The sequence below is a fragment of the Drosophila innubila genome, assembly GCF_004354385.1.
Source record: "Drosophila innubila isolate TH190305 chromosome 2R unlocalized genomic scaffold, UK_Dinn_1.0 1_C_2R, whole genome shotgun sequence".
Taxonomy (NCBI): Eukaryota; Metazoa; Arthropoda; class Insecta; order Diptera; family Drosophilidae; genus Drosophila; species Drosophila innubila.
This window is the reverse complement of record NW_022995374.1, coordinates 1,803,604-1,826,043: the sequence shown is the minus strand read 5'-3', so window position 1 is coordinate 1,826,043 and position 22,440 is coordinate 1,803,604. Positions and strand designations below refer to the sequence as shown.

General features: G+C 31.7%; 3 protein-coding genes and 1 long non-coding RNA gene across 4 annotated transcripts; 3 read left to right on the top strand and 1 right to left on the bottom strand.

Moving 5' to 3' along the window:
* Positions 1 to 1,452: 1,452 nt before the first annotated feature.
* LOC117785036 lies at positions 1,453 to 1,819 on the bottom strand. Its single transcript, XR_004617475.1, has 2 exons — positions 1,735 to 1,819; positions 1,453 to 1,673 (listed from the first exon to the last, which is right to left on the bottom strand). It is a non-coding gene; the product is annotated as an uncharacterized LOC117785036 (long non-coding RNA).
* An 8,447-nt stretch (positions 1,820 to 10,266) lies between these two features.
* On the top strand, positions 10,267 to 10,842 carry LOC117785855. The gene is made up of 2 exons (XM_034624111.1): positions 10,267 to 10,344; positions 10,486 to 10,842. Exons 1-2 carry the CDS (start codon positions 10,267 to 10,269, stop codon positions 10,840 to 10,842), a joined length of 435 nt encoding a protein of 144 aa, XP_034480002.1.
* Positions 10,843 to 15,875: 5,033 nt separating this feature from the next.
* On the top strand, positions 15,876 to 17,274 carry LOC117785851. The gene is made up of 4 exons (XM_034624104.1): positions 15,876 to 15,908; positions 16,631 to 16,789; positions 16,851 to 17,024; positions 17,083 to 17,274. Exons 1-4 carry the CDS (start codon positions 15,876 to 15,878, stop codon positions 17,272 to 17,274), a joined length of 558 nt encoding a protein of 185 aa, XP_034479995.1.
* Positions 17,275 to 17,937: 663 nt separating this feature from the next.
* Positions 17,938 to 21,411, top strand: LOC117785850 (putative gustatory receptor 57a). Its single transcript, XM_034624103.1, has 3 exons — positions 17,938 to 18,311; positions 19,771 to 20,518; positions 21,295 to 21,411. The coding sequence occupies exons 1-3, from the start codon at positions 17,938 to 17,940 to the stop codon at positions 21,409 to 21,411; spliced, it is 1,239 nt and encodes a 412-aa protein (XP_034479994.1).
* The last annotated feature ends 1,029 nt before the right edge of the window (positions 21,412 to 22,440 follow it).

Genomic DNA, 22,440 nt, shown 5'->3' with positions numbered 1-22,440 from the left:
TAAACATAGACCTCACATGACCCTACACAAAATAACCCCAAAATGAGGGCAATGAGAAACAGGTTTTTGGCCCAAAATGAGTTCATCTATTTCGATATAAAATTATACAGGTGGCAACATTGGAACCTACAGAATCAGTGCTTGTATCTGTATCTGTGGATGTTAATGAAGTTGTATCTGTATCTGTTAATACGCCCGACTGTCGTCCCAAATTATCGTAGACATCGGCATCTTCATATGGATTATATTCATATTCATCGTTGGATCGTGACAAGATCTCAGTTCCTGCTGAATTGAAGCAAACTTGTTGTGCAAATCTGTTGTTTGTTTCACTTTCAATGCTGCTGACATTCGCTGTGATCACGTCATAGATGAAGACACCCACCAGCGCTTTGCTTAATCCCAGGGTATAACCTGTAAGCGCAGCAAGTCCAGTTCTAACCGAACGACCTTCAGGCAGACGCTCTTCCAGTTCACGTATTTCCTCTCCCCTCAGCGGTCGCAACAGCAGATGTTTGCCTACAAAAAATCACAGCTCTATTAGCTGAATTCTTACACTCAGAGAAAAGCTATTTTATCTTATGATTTTGTGTTAAAGTGTTTGCCATTTAATAATAAAATAAATAATAATATTAATACCTCTTATTAACTTTAATATTATTATCATATTACATTTAATAATAAATATATGATTTTAATGTAATTAAAATGAAATTAAAAGATGCTAACTAAGTGGGAAATATATTAAATATTATTGAAAAAATTATTTAAATTAAAAATAAAATTTATACATTTTTTAAAATCTTAAAAAAAAATATATAAATTTGATTTTAATGGTTTTAAAATTATTGCTGTTGCTTTTCTCGTATTATCTTTAATATCTAAGTATTTGATTAGTTTAATAAAACTGTTTTAACGTAATATATTAAAATTAGAATATGGCTATATTTTTATTAATTACGTGTGTTTCTCTGAGTGTAAGCGTCTAAATAGACGCTAAAATTCACCTGAAGTCGTTCCGAGCACGAGCAGCGAGAGCAGCAACAGCTTTGGCATCTTTTTGTGATCTGCAACCTGATCTGGCCGGGCTAAGATAATTTATATGGCAGCTGGCAACATTTAAAATTCATACCAAAAACCTATTAATCAAGTTAAATGCTAACGTTTGGCTTTCTGAGCCTACAATCAGCCAAAGACTCTGGCGCAGAAAAGAACAAATTCTCAAATTCTAATCAACAACTTTCACATTTAAAAACACAGTGTTGAGTATTTATAAAAAATACTGAACGACTGAAGTTTACTCTGTAGTATTGCATTGATCTGACTCATGTGGCCAGTAACGCTTTTTATCCAACGTATTATTATCATAAATTATTTATTTATTCATTGTGAACTATGAAAAAACGGAATAATAATTTAAGCAAAATTTAAATTTAAATTCCAACATACAAATATCTGTAAATAAATGCGTATATTTTGCGTATTACTTAAATGTAAAGTGTCTTGAATATAAATACAATAACATTCATATTTATTAATTTTTAACAATAAAACCGGTCTGTCTTTTGTATTTTAACACTCTGCGTTTTGTATTTATTTAAATGTAGCGTTTCCCTCTTCTATCAGATCCTTGTCATTGTAATCCGCATAGTAATCCGGGATATTATCCTCTCCTGTAAGTTTGGGTGTTATTCCGATTTGTATTTCACACAAAGAAACAAACAAACAATTTACCTCTAACAGTTATGGCAAAAACTAAAAACAGAACAACTGCCAATAAAACTAATTCCAGCTTCATCTTTACTAGTTGCGATGTTGTCTTCACTTTCCACAAATTTCAACTGAAAAAACAGTTAAAAACTGCGATATTTATATCCAAATAATGCATAAATTTGTTCAAAAAAACAACTTTTATTTTTGCCTTGATAGAAAGACTTGTTTAACAACTCTTTAACATTGTTTACTACTTTTAATGTTTGCACGTGTGACCAAGAACTGGTTAATTAGCTTAAATGTTCACTATCAGTATATTAATAAATACAAATATGAAAATTATTATATATTTATATTAATTTATATTAATTAATACGTTGCTAATTTATTTTGATTTACTTTTTGTTTAAAGAAACCCTTGCAAATTATCATTTAGTTCGTCACAAAAAGAAAATACACATACCCAACATTTTAAAGGGTACACAAAGCAGCATTAAAATTTTTAAAAAACTAAACATAATTAAGCAGAGAAACTAAACTTCGATTAGCTAAACTTAAGTGTGCAGTCTAAAGGGAATCTTAATAGTTACGTTGCTTATTTTTTTCACTCATCTAGCTGATGATTCTGCCAGTGTATCAAACAACTGATGAACTCGCAAGAAAATTGTCTAATATTTGCAGATTTACTTATTATTTTTCCTCCATTTTTTTATTTTTTGTCAAAATAATTTTAATATTCTTGATGGCAGGCAGCTGAAAATCCAAACCATGTCAAAAGGCAACAGCAAACCACTTCACTTTCTTGCTTGTTAGCAGATATTTTGGCTACTTGCAACCCTTTGTGGCAGTTGCAAGCATAAGCATTTGTACTTGCACTTATTAAGCCATAAGCTGCTTTTATGGCCAGACAAATGCAATGTCTACTTAACCGGGTCCAGAGATAGCACAGCATATTCTTGATCCCATTTAAGTGGCAACATTCCCCTCCCCAATTGCTGTCCCTGATGTGGCACGTGCAACTTTCCCCAATTGTCGTTAACTGCTGCATCGAAAGTTTTACTTGCTACTTTTAACTTATTTTTTGATGTTAGCCCAGTTGCAAAAAATAACATAGACTTGTGAGTTTGTCAGAAAAAGAACTTAGATCTCAGGGACTTTAAGCACTTCGGTACAAGAAATTGAAAAAAAATCGAATAAGAAGACCAAATGCAAAGTAACAGTCTTGATATTAAGCACACAGAATGCATTTATATTCCAAGTCTACTGAAAATTACATTTTGCTCGCTTTATAAACAGGAAAAATATGTGAAATATTCTAAATTATTAGTTAAATTCTAATTTTATTCATACAATTTTTTTTCTTTATTTTGCTACTAGGAAAAGTAATTTTTTTATAAATATTTTATTTGTTGATTATTTGACTGAATATAATGCAAAAGATTTTGAGCTCACAAATTAAAACAATAATATTTTATATCAGGAATCAATTTATGTGCTTGGTGATCTAGTTTCCGTTAGATGATCATATTTTCACCGATACTTTTTCACCGTCGGTGAAATTGCCATTTACTTTATTATTGGTTATCAAACAAAAATCCCATCCGTCTATATTTTAATACTATTCTTTTAATTGTAATCATTTTGTAAATTTTTGAATTTTTCTGCCATTTAAAAAAAGTTTACTGGGCACTTTAAAGTCGATCAACTCGACTGTAAATTTGTAGATTTGTTACATTTTTTCGTTGTTGTGCTTGGCTTTAAAGTGTTGTCCGTTCGCAGCTGCCAATCGTTGTGGCAATTGAAAGTTTGTCGCCTTGGGCGTGTGGCATGCAACATGCATAAGTTTGGCAGCCATGCGCTCAAAGTGTCGAAGCAATGTGGCAATATATATACGTATAACATATATTGCATATATAAATAACAACAGCTGCAACAAAGTGTGGATGCAACAAGTGAAACGCAACGAATGACAAGTTGGCTGCGCACTTTAACAATGCCACATCAAGAGCAACAGCAACAGCAACAACATTATTAGCAACATGCTTGCAGATTTGTTGCATGCAACCCACTCACACTCACCCCCAATTGTTGCTGATTTACGCACACTGCAAGCGCTGAGGCATAACATCATTTGCAGCTCATTAATCAGTTCTCTCTGGTGGCAGACGTTGTAGCTGCCTCTCTGCCCCAATCCGTGGTCGTCAACATGCCACATCGTGCGGCATAATCGGCTTTCCTCCACCTCCACCTCCACTCACACACACACACACACACATAATGAGCAAGAATATTTCGCAAATATTTGCCCAACAACAACAACGGCAACAGAACTGATTAAGACGCTGCTTGCAACTTGTGGCAAGGGCCTTGCCATTAAATATCCCTTAATACAAGTACTTAAAATATATACTCGAAACAATCCGTACAACAAATTTACCGTTCACTTTTAAAGTATTTAAGCAGACATGATTTTAATCGCCCATTTTCAAGATTTATACGATTTTTGCATATTAACTTTATTTTATTCTTTAATGAAACTGTAAATTTATCTAGGCTGTAAGCCAAAAAATTCTGCACAAGATTAAGTTTTAAATACAAATTATTATTTGATTTTGCCATTTTCTTGATTTTATAAAACTATAAAAATTAAAAAAAAAATTCTAGATTTATAGTTCTTAAGCCTGTTAAAAAAATATATTATAAAATATTCAAAAATATAAAGAAAACGAAATATTACCAAATAAATGACATATTTATGATGCAATGATGCAATTTTTCCAAATTACTCGCTTTATAAAACATTTTCTTAAATGTATAATCATGAATTTTATATTTTAGCATTGCTTGGCAACCCTGTCGAGCCTGTGCAATGATATCCTTTTATGTTCTGACCGCTGATGTATCAGAACATCTGTGTAGCCCTCGCACCTGAGCAAAAGAGTTGCTAACAAAAGGCCCGAGAAAATACGATGAATAAAAGTACAAGAATATTAATTTAAGTTGTTTTTTGTTGGTGTGTTTTTTATGTTGCATGCTACGATGGTTTTTATGCTGCAACAGGGCCAGAGAAGCCTTTGGTGGCCGGAAAGTGTGGCAGACAACGATGGACGTGGGCATATTTCAACAAGAGGCAAGAGATAAAACAGGCGCAATGATAATACTTCAGATATGGCCAAAAGGAAGGAAGGAATGAATGCCGTTGCAACAGCAGCTGTGGCAGCAGCAGGGGCAGGGGCAGTGGCAAGGGGAGTGGCAAGGGGAGTGGCAGCATCAACAGCAGTAACTCCTGCTCGTTACACACTCGTTAACATAAAGCGCATTTATGCATGCAATTTTTGATATTACGAGTTCGAAGCACAGTGGTAATTTCTAATAATTTCAGCTCGAATTAATTTTCAATTTTATTGAAAAATAATCGATTATTTATTCTAACAACTAATTTGAGCAGGAAACTCTATAAGTACTTTTTCATTTTTATAAAATGTGTTATTTTTATATATATTTATTTTTTAATTTTGAAAAATTGTAAATCGAAAATCGAAAAAAAAGAGATAAATAATATAATTTTAAAATTTTGTTGCAGAATCAAAACCGATTCAAAATAATTTTAAAATTTACATTCTGGAAAGAAATCGGTTGAGATTTGGCAAAGTTATGACTTTTTAAAGTTTTAGTGAAAGCGTCAAGGGAAAAGTACGGAATAGAAAAAAACTGTGAATGTAAAAAATGGAATTTTTCAATATTAATGTAAAATTAAAATAGAGACAAAATAAATTAAATATATAAATTCCGCATGGAAACCGATTCAGCTTTGAAGTTTTCGAAAAAGCGTCAAGGAAAATTTTAATTAAACATATGGCAACTTCTATAGCTTTCAGCTAATTATTTATTAGGCCAAATAAAGTAATCACTAAAATAATAGACAGAAGCCTATGAATAAACTATAAATTAAAATATAACAATTTTAAAAAGCATATATTTTTAATAATTTTGAGCAGAATCTTACAAAAGGACCACTGTGCGTGGATAAAAGTAGGTAAAGGGGAGGGGACAGGGGAGGGGGCATTACGAGTTGCCAGCGATAAGCTTGCAACAAGAATTTGACGGCCAGCACATTTGGGCTTATGATGGGCTTTGTGCTGGTACTCGTACTCATACTCATACTCATATACTCATACTCATACTCAATCACAAACGCGTACTCATACTCATACTCGAATTGCCAATCAATGCAGCAATATTAACATTTATTGCCAAATTGATATAAGTTGCATTTATCCCGTTATGGCCCATTGATTTGTGCGCTTTTGTGCAGCGCCATCGTAATCGTAATATTCCTTTAATTTATGATATAGTATACTTGTAGTACTTTATGAAGATTCTTAAGCACTTGCCGCTTAGTTTTATCAATGGGAGTCAAGGACATTTAAGTATTAAATATGCGACAATACTTAAATAAAAATCATTAATATTAAGCTACTTTATTTATAAACTGAACAGAATTATTCGTATGTCAGACTACGCTTAATATAGACTAGACCATAGTTAGCTGTGAGCATAATTAATTTAAACAAAGACTGCTTATGAGAACTTAATATAAATAGACTTATCGGACTTAATCGATAATAGTTATGCTCTTCACAATACAAGAACAAAAAGTTATTTTATTTTCATCATAGCCTCATATAATGAAGACCTATGATTAATCGGATACACTCGCACTTAGTTATCCTTTAGAAAAAGATGTTAAATTTTAAACAAGTTACAATTTTCATGAATATTTACATCGCAGAATCTATGAAGAATTAAAATAAGAATTAGATTCAGAATATAATCAATGCAAAAACAGCAAATAAAAAAAAAAATTTAAAATAGTTTTATTTAATAAATAATTAATATTTTTATCTCAAAGAAACATTTTAAATAAAAATATTTTTTGACTGCCGTTTGTCGATGTTAATTTTTAAATAAATAAGTTCAAAGAAAAATTTAGCATATAAATACTGATTAGATTTTTGCGTATGAACTTTTAATAAATAATTTTCATAATTTAGTGAATTTTTTGAAAAATACAGGGTACATTGTGAAACGGAAAGACTTTAAAAAAATAGGTAAAAATAAATGAAAAGAAAAGCAAACTGGTTTCAACGTTTAATTGTGAGAACGAACATGCGTGGCCGTCGTTTAGATCATAAATCATTCTTTATTTCAAGCTGGTCATAGTACACACCCACGCACACACACTCGCACACACACTCCACTCTTTAATAATGAATGGAATTGGCCAGGCGAGCATTAACACCTCAGTGGCGACTCTGCTCTGCGTGCCACATGAAATGCTGCTAACAAATCAAGCCAAACAAACTTGTGGCCAACTGAAATGATGCTTTTGGCCCAGACGCGCACTCTCCCACTCCCTCTCCCGCCCTCTGGCATCGAGTAATTAATTATGGTGTTATTTAATTTAATTGCAGACAGCATTAAGACGCAGTCAGTTGGCAAGTGCGTACAAATCGTTGCCCTATTAGGCTCCCTTTTAAAGTGCGTCCTACACTTGCACTGTGAGCTAACACACACAACAACACACTCACACACACTCACACACACTCACACACACTCAACTTATACATATGCAGAGATGCGTGAGTTTATGAGCCCGCCTGCGGATAGACAAATGTGTTTTCATGTTTGGCAACCAACTTCAGCATTTGTCAATGTGCATATGTACATATTAATATATATATATATGTGTACTCGAATGTAATGATCATGATGATGATGAAGCTGCTGATGATTATGTGCGCCATAAAAGCTGCAAATGTGCCATCAACCCGCTGTGCCTACGCTGCGTATACGCATTATAAGCTCATTTGTATCGCGAAGTAGCACAAAAAAAAAAACAGAGAGTTTAACTTCAACTGATGCCCCATTCATCTACAGTATGTCATGACATTGCTTTGACAAGGATAATCAAAAAATTTTACTTTTCCCCCGTAGGTACAGATTTGCTAGATACAACTTTAAAATGTTATAGCTTTGCTTAAACTCAACCGATTTTCATGCGGAATATCATTTTGATCATGTTTTGGCCCCTTAATTGATTCTGCATTCAAATTTTATACACTTAAAAAATTTCATATTTTTCGACTATAAGCCAAGAATCATCCAATTTTCCATACCAACCGCTTGACATTTTTTGAAAAACTTTGATCTCTCATAACTTTGCCAAAACTCAACCGATTTTCATGCGGAATGTCATTTTGTTCATGATTTGGCCCCCAAATTGATTCTGCATTCAAATTTTTTACACTAAAAAAGTTTCATATTTTTCGACTATAAGCCAAGAATCATCCAATTTTCCATACCAACCCCTTGACATTTTTTGAAAAACTTTGATCTCTCATAACTTTGCCAAAACTCAACCGATTTTCATGCGGAATGTCATTTTGTTCATGATTTGGCCCCGAAATTGATTTTACATTCAAATTTTTTACAGTTAAAAAATTTCATGTTTTTCGACTATAAGCCAAGAATCATCCAATTTTCATTCCAACCCCTTGACATTTTTTGAAAAACTTTGATCTCTCATAACTTTGCCAAAACTCAACCGATTTTCATGCGGAATGTCATTTTGTTCATGATTTGGCTCCCAAATTGATTCTGCATTCAAATTTTATGCACTAAAAAAATTTCATATTTTTCGACTATAAGCCAAGAATTATCAAATTTTCCATACCAACCCCTTGACATTTTTTGAAAAACTTTGATCTCTCATAACTTTGCCAAAACTCAACCGATTTTCATGCGGAATGTCATTTTGTTCATGATTTGGCTCCCAAATTGATTCTGCATTCAAATTTTATACACTAAAAAAGTTTCATATTTTTCGACTATAAGCCAAGAATCATCCAATTTTCCATACCAACCCCTTGACATTTTTTGAAAAACTTTGATCTCTCATAACTTTGCCAAAACTCAACCGATTTTCATGCGGAATGTCATTTTGTTCATGATTTGGCCCCGAAATTTATTCTACATTCAAACTTTATAGAGTAAAAAAATTTCATATTTTTCGACTATAAGCCAAGAATCATCAAATTTTCCTTACCAACCCCTTGACATTTTTTCAAAAACTTTGACCTCTCACAACTTTGCCAATACTCAACCGATTTTCATGCGGAATATCATTTTGTTCATGATTTTGCACCTCTATTGATTCTGCATTTAAAGTTTGTTCACTTAGAGAAGTTATTATTTTCGAACATAACCCGTCCATCGCTTATAATGGAAACCCCTTATTTTAATCTCCCAATGCGCTTTAAAAACCAAATGCGAACATATATAAGAAATACACATATAGATAAATATATAAATTTATATATAATGGTGTATCTTACACCAGATCTCACTGTTTGATTTTTTTGGCAGAATGCACAGTTAGATCATTGAATTTACACTTTTATTTGAACTTTGCGCCCTTACGCAGTTATTTGATAGTCCATAATGAAGACATGGGATAAATTCTTGTTTGTTTGGAACTCGACTGGATCAGTTAACGGATGGCCAACTGACAGGCTAAACAACAGAGCCAGAAAACGACCCAAAATGATGCCAAATGTCAACACTTAGCTTCAAGTGACAAAACAAAGACAACAACAACAACAACGACAACAATTTTGATGGGGGTCATGTGGTAAATTGGGGTTGCATTTTTTTGTTGGGTTGTGTTCTTTTTTTATTTATGTTTACTCTCGGCATGTTGGCATTTTAAATTAGCGCTAATTGAATCAAGCCGAGAATTGCTAGCTGTCAGTTCAGCAGTCTGTCCTTTCGTCCGTCTGTCAGTTGTCAGTTAGCCAGTTAGTCAGCTGTCACATGTGCAAATTTCCCAAATAAATTTTCACTTAGAAAAAGTGTTTGAAAAGAAGCGCAACTAACTAAAAATCGATAACTATTGCCAAATATTTCAATAGGTTTTCTCTTTGCATTTTTCTTTTTTTTTATTATTACTTATGAAATATACACTCAGAAAAAGTGATTTCTCCTAGTTTTGATATCTGAAGATTCTTTTCTACAAAAAGACATTACAGAAATTTAAGCTTTGATTGAAATAGTTTTTCGTTACGTACCGGAACCGATTATAATTTGGATTCTAGACCAAACAAATTTTTATCTCTTGTATTTGTTAGTTTCCAAATCAGACATTTTGGTTTTTTCCAATGTAATATTAACTATAATAGCTTTGAGCTAACGTATCTATTATGATCGCGATTTTGACATTAAAATCCAATCTAATTTCCATTAGTGACATACGCTTATTCTATATAAAGCCTATCTCTATATGTCACAGTCGCAATCATGACTTTCAAACTATTAGTAATTGTGTATGTTTGGCTCGTCTGGCAAGTGGTATTCTCTAAAATCGAATAACTATTAAATAACTATTAAATATTTAAGCAATTCATTTAACAGGGCTGTGATCCTCGAATAATTTACAAATTTACAAATATCAAATGTATTTCGAACCCGAAATATTGTTTGAACCCTGAATGCATGATTAAAGCTGTCAATTGGAATAAAGCAACTGCTATAATAGATTTTTATATTGAGTCACCAGTACGCAATGCATCTGTAAGTTGAATGCAAAAAAGATATATTTGTAATCAAGGGTTACGTTTATTTATTTATGAATTCATAAATACATTTATATGTATTTATCTATTATGGAAAAAAATTTAATAAAAATATATATTTCTATTTAATTATTCGCAGATGCACGTGAAGTTCTTTAAAAAGGATTACTCCAATAAATATCAACCATTTCTAATAGACGTTTACTTTAATATTTGCGATGTGATTTCAAGGCGAAAATCAATAATCTATGGCAATATTATATGGAAAACTATGAAGCGTTTTACGAATGTAAATCACTCGTGTCCCATCGAAGGTCATGTGTACTCACGAGACATATACTTGGACGAAACTTACATACCCATCCTTCCCTTGGGTTCCTATCAATTATTTATGAATTATTCTGAGACTGTTCATAAGCAAATTGAGCATCTTGGGACAATAGCAATTAACTTTATGGCGATGGAAGAGTTTAAAGCTAAAAAAAAAAAAGTGTAAACATACAGAACATTTTAATAAATTGTTATTTTAAATTAATTTTGACAAATAATAATGTTTGAAAACAAATGAAACTAACTTAAAATCGTTTTTTTTTTCTTCTATGGATTTTGTGGATTTTGTTTGATATCTTTCCTGAAGTCTTTTATCTAATAAAATGCAAGGCTTCCTTGGTTTGGATAAGAATTGATTTAATTCTAATTTTTCGTTTGAATATATTCATGTAATTATTTTTCCGTAGTTTCATCTGAATTCTTACCAATTATTTTTTTGTTACCTATGTTGGAACACTTAAAAAATTTGGAGGTATTCCCCAAATACTTTATCAGATATTTTGGTTTATTTTTTAGTGTCATATAAATTATAATAGCATTTTGCTAACTTAATCATAACGGTCACTATTTATTACACCGGAGTACATTAAAATCCAATCTGTATAACATTAGTGACAATAGCTTACAGCACATTTAAGACCATGATAATTTCTATATTACCACAGTCGAAATCATGACACTCAAACTATTGGTAATTGTTCAAATTTGGCTCGTTTGGCAAGTGGTAAAACCGTATAGTTCTCTAATATAATTCAATGATATTAATATATTTTTTATGATAGGGCTGTGATCCTCGAATAGTTTACAAATTTACAAGTATTAAATGTAATGCGAACCCGAAATATTGTTTGAAGCCTGAATGCACAATTAAGCCTATTAATTGGAACAAAGCAATTGCAATACTGGATTTTTATGTTCGTCATCCAGTGCGCAATGTATCTGTAAGTTGACTGCATGAAGTTTTATATATTATATAGTTATTTATACATTTATTCACCATTTTATATATTTATTACTTTTTAAACTATTTTCCTTAGAGCAGACGAAAAAAACTAATTAAATTTTTAATAAAACTAGAAAATAATTATAAAATTTGAATATAAGTACAACTATTTCACCTTGAATATTCGCAGATTAACCTGAAGCTGTTTAAAAAGGATTATTCCAATCAATATCAGCCATTTCTAATTGATGTTCACTTTAATATGTGCGATGTGATTTTAAAGCGAAAATCATCAATATATGGCAATCTTATATGGAAAACTATGAAGCGTTTTACAAATGTCAATCATTCGTGCCCTTTTGAAGGTCATATGTTCTCACGAGACATGTATATGGACGAAAGTTATGTACCCATTTTTCCCTTGGGATCTTATCAATTATTATGTAATTTTTCCGAGTATATTAATAAACGGATTGAGCATATTGGGACTATAACTGTCAATGCTCAATCGATGGAAGAGTATCGAGGAAAAGGAAAGAATTTATGGAAAGAAAACAGTTCTACATAAAGTAATAATAATCAAATTCTTATTCAATAATGAATGTCAGCTATTAGTTTGTTAATCTGCTTAAATGTGTAACTAACTTAAAATTGTATTGCAATATTTTTAATATAAGAATTATGTAAAATTATTGTCAAAATTGCAACATGTTAATAAATCGAATCTATTTACATATAAAAAACTTCTCGTCCTGACTAACTGCTTGAGCATTGAATAGCCCAAACCGTAAGTCGTACAAGGCTGAAATTTAGACACAACATAGCTGAGACAAATGTGAAAACTATATATCAAGTATTTTTAATTAAAAAAGCATATTTAATTATTTTTGAAATAAAACAATTGGAGTGTATGTGACAGGTGTATAATTAATATAAATTAATAGTTTCTATTTGCAGCTTTTTTTTTAAAAGTGTTGTTTTGTGCACTCAACTGTTTCAACGAATTGTACAACAACAATTTATGCCTAATTAATTTGATACTTTTTGTTGTTTATTTTTTTCAGTTAGTCAGTTTGTTTGTGTAGCCAAGCTCATAAATATTTAATGCAAAATAATTAACACGCCCACGTGCGACGAGGAAGCTGACTGTCCTGACTGTCGGATTGACTCATGATTGATTGCCTCCTGCTGCCAGTGGACAATCATAAAATTTTCGTTAATCAAGTTTAATTAATTAAAGCAGACAAAATGGCGGCCGGCATCAACTGCTGTCGTACTCCGCATATCCGTGTCAATATTTCCGCTTTTCGGCAGCCATAAATTATGCAATACTTTCAGCCTGATGGTGTCCATCTTCTCCGCCTTCTTTCTCTTCTGCCGCTCCTTAATCATTACCATAACGTCCTGCTGCACGTGTTGCCAACCATCAGGAATGTCTTTGTCAACGTTTTTGGGGCATCATCATCACCATCAACTTTGTCAGCTTCGTGAGCGGCTTTTTGGAAAAGCGCCAACTCTGTTGACAGTGGCCATAATCCCGCAGATTACCATGTTTAATTCTAGCTTTGAGCCTTGGCCAACAACCGTTGCCGTTACACACGAATAGTTTATAATCATTTTCATGTTGATTTATCAGCACTATAAGCTAAGTACTTCTTTACTTGTAAAACTCATTCGATACGATCCCATTAATTATTCATTTTAAAAACCCAAAGTTATCAATTTGGATTTCGGTTCCAACGACTGAATCTGTTATGTGAGAAATGTGTTTATTTTACAGCGGTACAGAAAATTGAATATAAATGACAAGAGTGATCGATATCATGTATAGTTTATATAAATATATATCTATTATATGTACTCAAGCCTTTACAGTAACTGACTAAGAGATACCCTTTTGACACGTGTTACAAAAATGTTAAAATAAAAAAAATATCTTTAATATATATTTATTTGTTAATATTATTTTGTTCATTCATATTTTTTGTTTCATAAATATTTAATTAATTTATAGTTATTCTCTACCTCGACTGTAAAGTTTTTACTTGTTTTCTAATATTAATTTTGATTATTAAAAATTGTTCTAGTTTCCTATGTTTTATTCTCTAGTTAATCACGTTCTTTAATTGTTATGTTATTGTTATAATTGTTATAGATAAAAACTTATGCTCAAAGTATGGAAAAAGTAACAACCAAACAGAAAGGATAAATATAAATAGAACCTTTTTATCAATAATATTTTATTAAAATTGTATAAGTTAATTGTATCAAGAATATTGGTCTTATAAATAAATTTACTTCAAAAAAAGAAATGAATGAAAAAAAAAAATTTTACATAAAAAATCGGATCTACAATAATTTTGTGGGTAATTTTAAACTTGAACTGCTTGTTTGTAGCGATTTTAAACGCGTTTGCACTGCTTACTTTGTTTCTATAAATTTACATCAAACTATACCAAGACCATTAATAATATTAAAAATATTTATAAATTATGTGTAATTACCAATTTGAAAACTATTTACATAGCGTTTTGCTTCCGATTCACCTAAATGATATTAAAAACGGTCGACTTAAATTGAAAAATTATATATACACAGTTCATAGTAGCAATCATGCGTTCCCCATTACTATTTCTGCTATTTTCGCTGCATTTGAGAGTGGTAAAAACATTATAATAATATAAAAAAAAATTAAACGTACGACATGACTATAAAATTTACAGTGCTCTCAGATAGTATACAAAACAACAAATATTGAATGCTTCACATTTCCCAAATATACTGAAAATGCAACCTGTCGGGTCAAAGCGATAAATTGGAATAAAGCTGTTGGTCAGATGGATGTTGATCTGAAAAAAACAGTACGAAATATATCGGTAAGCAAATGAATGCCAGCTGTATCTTTTAACAATATATTGGCCCATAGATTCATTTGGAAGTATTTAAGAAAGGATATAACAACCGATATCATCCCTTTCTGGTCAATGTCGAGTTCAACTTTTGTGACATACTTTCCAAAAAAACTTACTTAGCATACGGAATGTTATTGGCGAAAATAATAAAACCGTATTCAAATTGGAACCACAGTTGTCCATACTCGGTAAATTTGCAACCTTAACTTAAAATTATTATTTAATAAAACGAATTTTATTTGAATTTGCAGGGTCATCTAATGGCACGGAATCTGTACGTAGACGAAACTCTTTTGCCAATTTTGCCATTAGGATTTTATTTATTTTCTATCAAGCTAATTGAGAACTTTCCACAAAAAGTCAGTGAATCGGTTGGTTTGGTTAAGTTCTATGTCCAATCGATGGAAACAGTAGAAATTAGAAAAAAACCCAAGGTCTAATTGTAATATAAATTCCGAATCTTGTTATATTATATTAAATAAACCATTTAATGATCTTTATAATAATTAATTATTAACAGGTATTAAAAAATTATAAAAAGAATGTAAACTTCTTCAAGGAAATGTTCAAGTCAAAAGGAAATAAAAAAAAGTTAAAACTTTATATGTGAATAACAAATAATATCTGATATATTTTTTTATAACATTAATAACTGTAGCAAATGTAAATGTATTAATTAAACTGTCGCACTAAGTTTATAGCATTAGTTATACTCATTTAATTGTTGTTGTCTAAAAAATTTAAATGTTTTCAAAAATAATGAGTACAAAGCCAAAAATGTTCAATTCATTATATCTGGCGAGCTGTAAAATAATTAAAAACACATTTAAAACAGTTCTTCATTGATGAGCTATTACTCAAAAAAAATATAATGTAACACAGTCGCAATAATGCGTTTTCAGTGCGTGGTTATTCTATATTTTTCGTACTTTTCAAGAGTGGTAAGTTTTGTTTTAATGTTGAAGGCCTAGATAAATAAAATCAATTTAAATACGTGTCATTCCCAGTACGGAGATCGACCGCTGATATATAAATCAATGAATATCGAATGTATTCCCGATTCCAAATACGCTGTTAATTCCACTTGTTTGGTGAAGGCTAAGAATTGGAATAAGGCCGTTCTTAATATGGATTGTGATTTGATTTTGCCATTGCGTAATACAACGGTAAAACAAAATATATATAAGTATGTGTTAGTTTAATTAAATATAATTTCTCTGGACATAGATTCAAGTGGAAATGTTCAAAAAGGGCTACAACAATCGATATTATCCATTTTTGGTGAACGTTGAATTTAATATGTGTGACATAATATCTAAAAGGAACTTTATACCTTATGGCACAATGCTTTGGAAGATTATTAAGAACTATACGAACGTGAATCACAGTTGCCCCTATATAGTAAAAATTCGAATAAGAATTATTTGATATTTTAAAATTTGATTTAAATTATTTTGCAGGGTCATCTTATGGCATCGATTCAAATTATTCGTTTATTCCAAAATTTCCCTTAGGTTTCTATCTAATTTCCCTTAAAATTACTGAGAATTTTTCAGATCGACAAAGCGAAAATGTTGGTCTTATCAAATATTATGTTCAAGCTGCGGAAATGGTGCAAATAAAGAAAAAAAATTAATTAAATTTATAGGCTAATTATCTTTTCTATTTTATGTTTTAAATATATTAAAGTCTAAGAGAAATCAAAAATTTTAATTATTATTTGTGTATAAACAAATAAGAATAATATATAAATGAATTATAACACTGGAGTTATTTTTTCTGAGTTGAACCAAACCCCTTTTTTAGATAAATTGTGGCCCAAAACGACAAAAAACATATTTTTTTATTTTTTTTTATTTATTTTTTCAGATTTGGGCTGTTGCCTAGTCTAATTGGCAATCCATAAAATCATTAAAAAGACATTATAACCGGTTTTTTAATTTTTACTAAGACAATAAATATGTTTAAAGTAAAACAGTCGCAATAATGCGTTTTCCGAGCTTGGTCGTTCTATATATTTCGTGCTGTTTAAAAGTGGTGACTATAATATAATAAAGTTCTAGATTGAATATGGAGCATATAAAATATATCTTTCCCAGCACGGAGATCGACCGCTGATATACAAATCCATGAATATCGAATGTATTCCCGATCCCAAATACGCTGTTAATTCTACATGTTTGATAAAGGCTAAAAATTGGAATATGGCCGTTCTTAATATGGATTGTGATTTGATTTTGCCATTGCGTAATACAACGGTAAACTTATGTATATATAAGTATGAGCTAGTTTTATTTAATATCATTTATTTTGAAACAGATTCAAATGGAATTGTTCAAAAAGGGGTACAGCAATCAATATCATCCATTTTTGGTGAACGTTGCCTTTAACCTGTGTGACATAATATCAAAGAGGAATTATTTATCTTATGGCACAATATTATGGAAGATAATTAAGAAATATACAAACGCGAATCACAGTTGCCCCTTGGAAGTAAAAATTCGTATAGTATTTATTTGATATTGAAAATTTGATATTAATTATATTGCAGGGTCATCTAATGGCACGAAACTTGTTCATCGATTCAAATAATACGTTTATTCCAAAACTTCCCTTAGGTTTCTATCTAGTTTCCATAAAAATTACTGAGAATTTTTTAGGCCAACAAATCGAAAATGTTGGACTCGTTAAATATTACGTTCAAGCTGCGGAAATGGTGCAAATAAAGAAGAAAATGAATTAAATTATTTAATTGATATTATTATGTTAAACTGTGAACATGTTTAACATGCATTGAAATATCATACATATTGAAATAAACATTTCATTTTATAAATTAATGACGTTCAAATTTGGTGTTATACTTAATATGAAAATCTTTGTTAGCTTAAGAGCTATATCAACCAAACAATATCTGCTTTATTTTTCACTCTGACCAAATTTGATGAATATCGGAATACTATATCATACAGCTGCCATAGAAACAGTAAGATGCAAATTAGCATTTAGTATGAAAAACTTTATTGTTTTCTAAGGTTTTCTAACCACACTCACATCTTGTATATTTGGGACTGTCCATTATATTTAATCAAAATAATTGCTATAAAAATATATATTAATAATAATACACATAATTAAGTCTCAGTTCAAACTAAGTCTAACCTCATTCTGAATCATTTTGACTGTATTGGGTCATCGTGTTGTATTTAGAATTCGTTTTAGATCATCTGCTTTATTAATTCATGCTATAACGTACTTTGTTAATGCGATAGAAAAGATAAGTTCTGCTTAAAGCACCAACTAATTAAGTAAAAACAAAAACAATTCCAATCTGGACTTGGTCACAACTTGTTCGACAACGGACGAATCAAAGTCGATTGAAACGCGTTCTTTGTTCCATCTTAATATGGCCATATTTTATTATTTTCGGGAGCCCAGAACTCTGCACAATTGTGTCAGTCTCGTTTGTGGAGTGCAGTTCATCGTGTGTTGCAATGGATTTTTAAATCATGGCGGACATTTTGTAATCAATAAGTGGACACGTTTTTATTCCATGTGCTGTGCCAGTCTCGCAGTGTTGGGATTGTACGGTTGTCTCTATGCCATGGTGCGAAATGATGCCCTCAGGTCACGTGTCCTTCGCCTGGACAAGCTGGTGTTGAGCATTATGGGATTGGAGTTGGTTATATCATCGTTAGTCTTCATCTTGACGGTGCTATCACTGCAGGCCGGGGCAAAAAGACATCTCAGAATCTATGAACGTCTGGCGGAGATTGATAGGTAGATTCCATAATGCATACTTATGACTTATTTTTACAAACTTTCAGCTGCCATAACTTTGTCAAATCTTAACCAATTTCCCTGCGGATTATCAAATTTATCATTATTTGAACCCTATTTTCATTCTGTATCCAAATTGGAAAATTCAATTTTTCTTTCTTAACTGTCCATTTTTTCCATATTTTCGATCACTGTCCATTTTCTCCATACTCATCCCTTGACACTTTTTCATAAACTTCAAACTGTCATAACTTTGTCAAATCTTAACCGATTTCCTTGCGGATTATCAATTTTATCATTATTTGGTCCCTATTTTCATTCTGCATCAATATTGGAAAATTAAATTTTTCTTCCTTCACCGTCCACTTTTCCATATATTGGATCACTGTCCCTTTTCTCCATACGCTTCCCTTGACACTTTTTCACAAATTTCAAACTGACATAACTTTGTCAAATCTTAACCGATTTCCTTGCGGATTATCAATTTTATCATTATTTGGTCCCTATTTTCATATTGCATCAAAATTGGAAAATTCAATTTTTCTTCCTTAACTGTCCATTTTTTCCATATATTCGATCACTGGTCATTTTCTCCATACTCTTCCCTTGACACTTTTTCACAAATTTCAAACTGACATAACTTTGTCAAATCTTAACCGATTTCCTTGGGGATTATCAATTTTATCATTATTTGGTCCCTTTTTTTATTCTGCATCAAAATTGGAAAATTCAATTTTTCTTCCTACACCGTCCATTTTTTCCATATATTTGATTACTGTCCATTTTCTCCATACTCTTCTCTGACACTTTTCACTAATTTCAAACTGTCATAACTTTGTCAAATCTTAACCGATTTCCTTGCGGATTATCAATTTTATCATTATTTGGTCCCTATTTTCCTTCTGCATCAATATTGGAAAATTCAATTTTTCTTTCTTCACCGTCCATTTTTTCCATATATTTGATCACTGTCCATTTTCTCTATACTCTTCCCTTGACACTTTTCCACAAATTGCAAACTGACATAACTTTGTCAAATCTTAACCGATTTCCTTGCGGATTATCAATTTTATCATTATTTGGTCCCTATTTTCATATTGCATCAAAATTGGAAAATTCAATTTTTCTTCCTTCACCGTCCATTTTTCGCATAGTTTGATCACTGTCCATTTTCTCCTTACTCTTCCCTTGACACTTTTCACAAATTTCAAACTGTCATAACTTTGTCAAATCTTAACCGATTTCCTTGCGGATTGTCAATTTTATCATTATTTGGTCCCTATTTTCATTCTGCATTAAAATTGGAAAATTCAATTTTTCTTCCTTCACCGTCCATTTTTTCCATATATTTGATCACTGTCCATTTTCTCTATACTCTTCCCTTGACACTTTTCACAAATTTCAAACTGTCATAACTTTGTCAAATATTAACCAAATTTTTTACCATTATGATTGACAGGCAATTGATCCGTGACTTTGGGGCCAATCTTAACTATCATAAATTGTATCGCAAGAATATTCTCTTGCTGTCCGTGATGGCTGTACTTTATCTAGGGGCGGTCAACACGGCCCTGGTGCATGGCGCCGAGGGACACCATCTGGAGATTGTTGTGCCCGCCGCATTGTGTTATATACTGATCACCAGTGGACCTCATCAGACTGGATATGTGCACATGACACTCACTGAATTACTGAGCATTCGCTTTCGCCTGCTGCAACAGATTCTGCAGCCTGAGTTCCTTTACAGGCGCTTTGGCAAAGGGGAATTATGTGAAAGACGTTTGAGAAGCCTGGTGGAGATGGTCAAGGAACTGCACTACATTATTCGGGAGATCAATGAGGTCTATAATCTGAGCTTATGGTCAGCCATGGCACATGACTTTACGCTGAGCACAAGTGAACTATATATTATATTTGGTCGTTCCGATAACGATAGCAACGATGGCATCAGTTTAATGTTACTCGGATTCCTTTGCATCTGCATGTTGGTTCCTTTCTACAAGATGCTCATTGCTCCCGTCTACTGCAGCAAGAGTGTGGACGAGGGAAGGAAGTGTCTCCGCCTGCTCGAGAAACTGGACAATTGGTTTCCTGACAGTCCGACTGTCAGACACCTCGTCGCCTCCACGATGCGTTGGCGCCTCCAATTCAAGGTCGAATTCACCAGCGGCACAAGCATTGTCCTTAACAAAACTGTCATTACTCTGGTGAGTTAGAACTGGAGTTACGTTTACACTAGGCAACAAAAATTATGAAAAACGTTTTTTTTTTATTACTATACTTGTACAACAATAAATTAAGAAAAACAGCTTGTATTCGGGATTATAAGGCTGTTTTAACTTATTTTAATAAACATATCATAAAACATATTTCATTAATCATATTTACTAAAGCTTTTCTCATCTAATACTTTATCAAAAAATTCTTAGCTCAGGAAATAAAAAAATCGGGACTTTTATTATAAATTTCATTTATATTGGTATTTTAAAAGAGACTGTATATAGTATATAAAAAATTTCTGAATTTCAAAGTTTGTATAAAATCACATTATTAAATTTGTAATAAATCATAAATAAAATGATTTGCATTTTGATGAACACATTAGAAAATAATTAACTTTATATTATTTTTATTGCAACAGCCTAACTTTCCATTAAATAAACTATAAAAATTGTTGGGATTTTCTTCAATTACTTAACTTTAAAATTCTGTAAGCAACGAAGAAAAAATATATAATATATTTAAAATATATAACTGCTTTAATTATGCGTCATTATAGACCTTTTTTCATTCTAATCAATGGATAGTTCACTGAGACATAACTGTTAGCCTGTAAGATGTGATAATTTATTACTCATATTATATTAATTTATTTAGTATTTTTCAAGAGGGATAAAAAAAATTATTCAATTTTTTAGGCTGCTCTTTTAAACATCAGTTTTTGGTGTTAACTAGTGTTATTTATTCACTTATTCACTTTCAGTTCGCCTCGATTGTGTTCAACTATTTGCTCGTTCTCATACAGTTTGCGATGACCCAGAAGTTGGGTGAACAGGTTGAACAACAGAAAGTCGCGTTGCAAGAATGGATAGGCATATAATGGATGTGGCAGATGAAGCGTAAGGAGATGGAGACAAGGAAGAGGAAGAGGAAGCTGCTCGTCGTCGGTTGGCGTGTTGCATATATCATTAGCTAAATTAATTTACGGCTCGTTAACATAGAAACTCCATAAATATGTCAGCGGCCCCAATGGGAGACTTTACCTCCCCATATTGCAATCTAGAACTTGGCCCAGGGCCTGACTGCACCCAGGAGGCGGTCACCGGGCTAATGATTATAATGTTTGTCGTTTATTTTATTTGAATTTTATGCAAATGAAGCGTGGCCGGAGCGGCCAGACAGTCGGGCTTATCAATACGGCCAGCCTAAACTTTTCCGAGTGCGTCATAAAATTCAAGGCAGCCCCTGCCACGCCCACTAATTGTGCGCCAACTAATTTAGTCGCCCTTTAAGTTATTTCTTTGATAACAATTTACAATACATTTACTTGAAATCGAAAATGTTACTCAATTCATTTTGTGCTTCACATAAAAAACGGAATTCAATAAATTGCTTAAACACTCTTTTAAGACAATAGTAGAACAGATTTGTATCATCAATTTTATGATTATTTTTTTACACAAAACCAAGTCTATATTGCATATATTCTATTCTAAAAATACTGCACTCAAAACAAGCGTATCACTTCTATTTATAAGAAATACATTCCTTTTTTAAATATAATATAGAAAATAAATTTTCTGAGTGTATATAGCTTAAATTTGCTAAGTTTCATTAACTATCTATATAAAACTGTTTGTCCTGACTGACTGATTAATATTTGTGTAGCCCCAACGGTAGACCAAGAAGTCTGAAACTTTTGTACAACATAGTAAAGACAATTTTATCGTGAAATAACATAAAAATTTTCCATACAAAAGTTATTTTCGCGATCAATATATAAATGAATTCGAGAGTTGTTTCTTGTCAAGATAAGGTATGGAGGAAATGAGCCTAATAACTGATGGACCCTATAATTTACAAGGCAAGGCATAAATGTTGATAACAATGAGCGCTGCAATTGGTTGAT

Coding starts and splice junctions, on each gene's coding strand:
- LOC117785855 (XM_034624111.1), top strand. CDS start 10,267: ATGATTAAAGCTGTCAATTGGAATAAAGCAACTGCTATAATAGATTTT. Junction 10,345..10,485: donor CACCAGTACGCAATGCATCT/GTAAGTTGAATG, acceptor AATTATTCGCAG/ATGCACGTGAAGTTCTTTAA.
- LOC117785851 (XM_034624104.1), top strand. CDS start 15,876: ATGCTTTGGAAGATTATTAAGAACTATACGAAC. Junction 16,790..16,850: donor TGCCATTGCGTAATACAACG/GTAAACTTATGT, acceptor ATTTTGAAACAG/ATTCAAATGGAATTGTTCAA. Junction 17,025..17,082: donor ATCACAGTTGCCCCTTGGAA/GTAAAAATTCGT, acceptor ATTATATTGCAG/GGTCATCTAATGGCACGAAA.
- LOC117785850 (XM_034624103.1), top strand. CDS start 17,938: ATGGCCATATTTTATTATTTTCGGGAGCCCAGAACTCTGCACAATTGT. Junction 18,312..19,770: donor CGTCTGGCGGAGATTGATAG/GTAGATTCCATA, acceptor TATGATTGACAG/GCAATTGATCCGTGACTTTG. Junction 20,519..21,294: donor ACAAAACTGTCATTACTCTG/GTGAGTTAGAAC, acceptor ATTCACTTTCAG/TTCGCCTCGATTGTGTTCAA.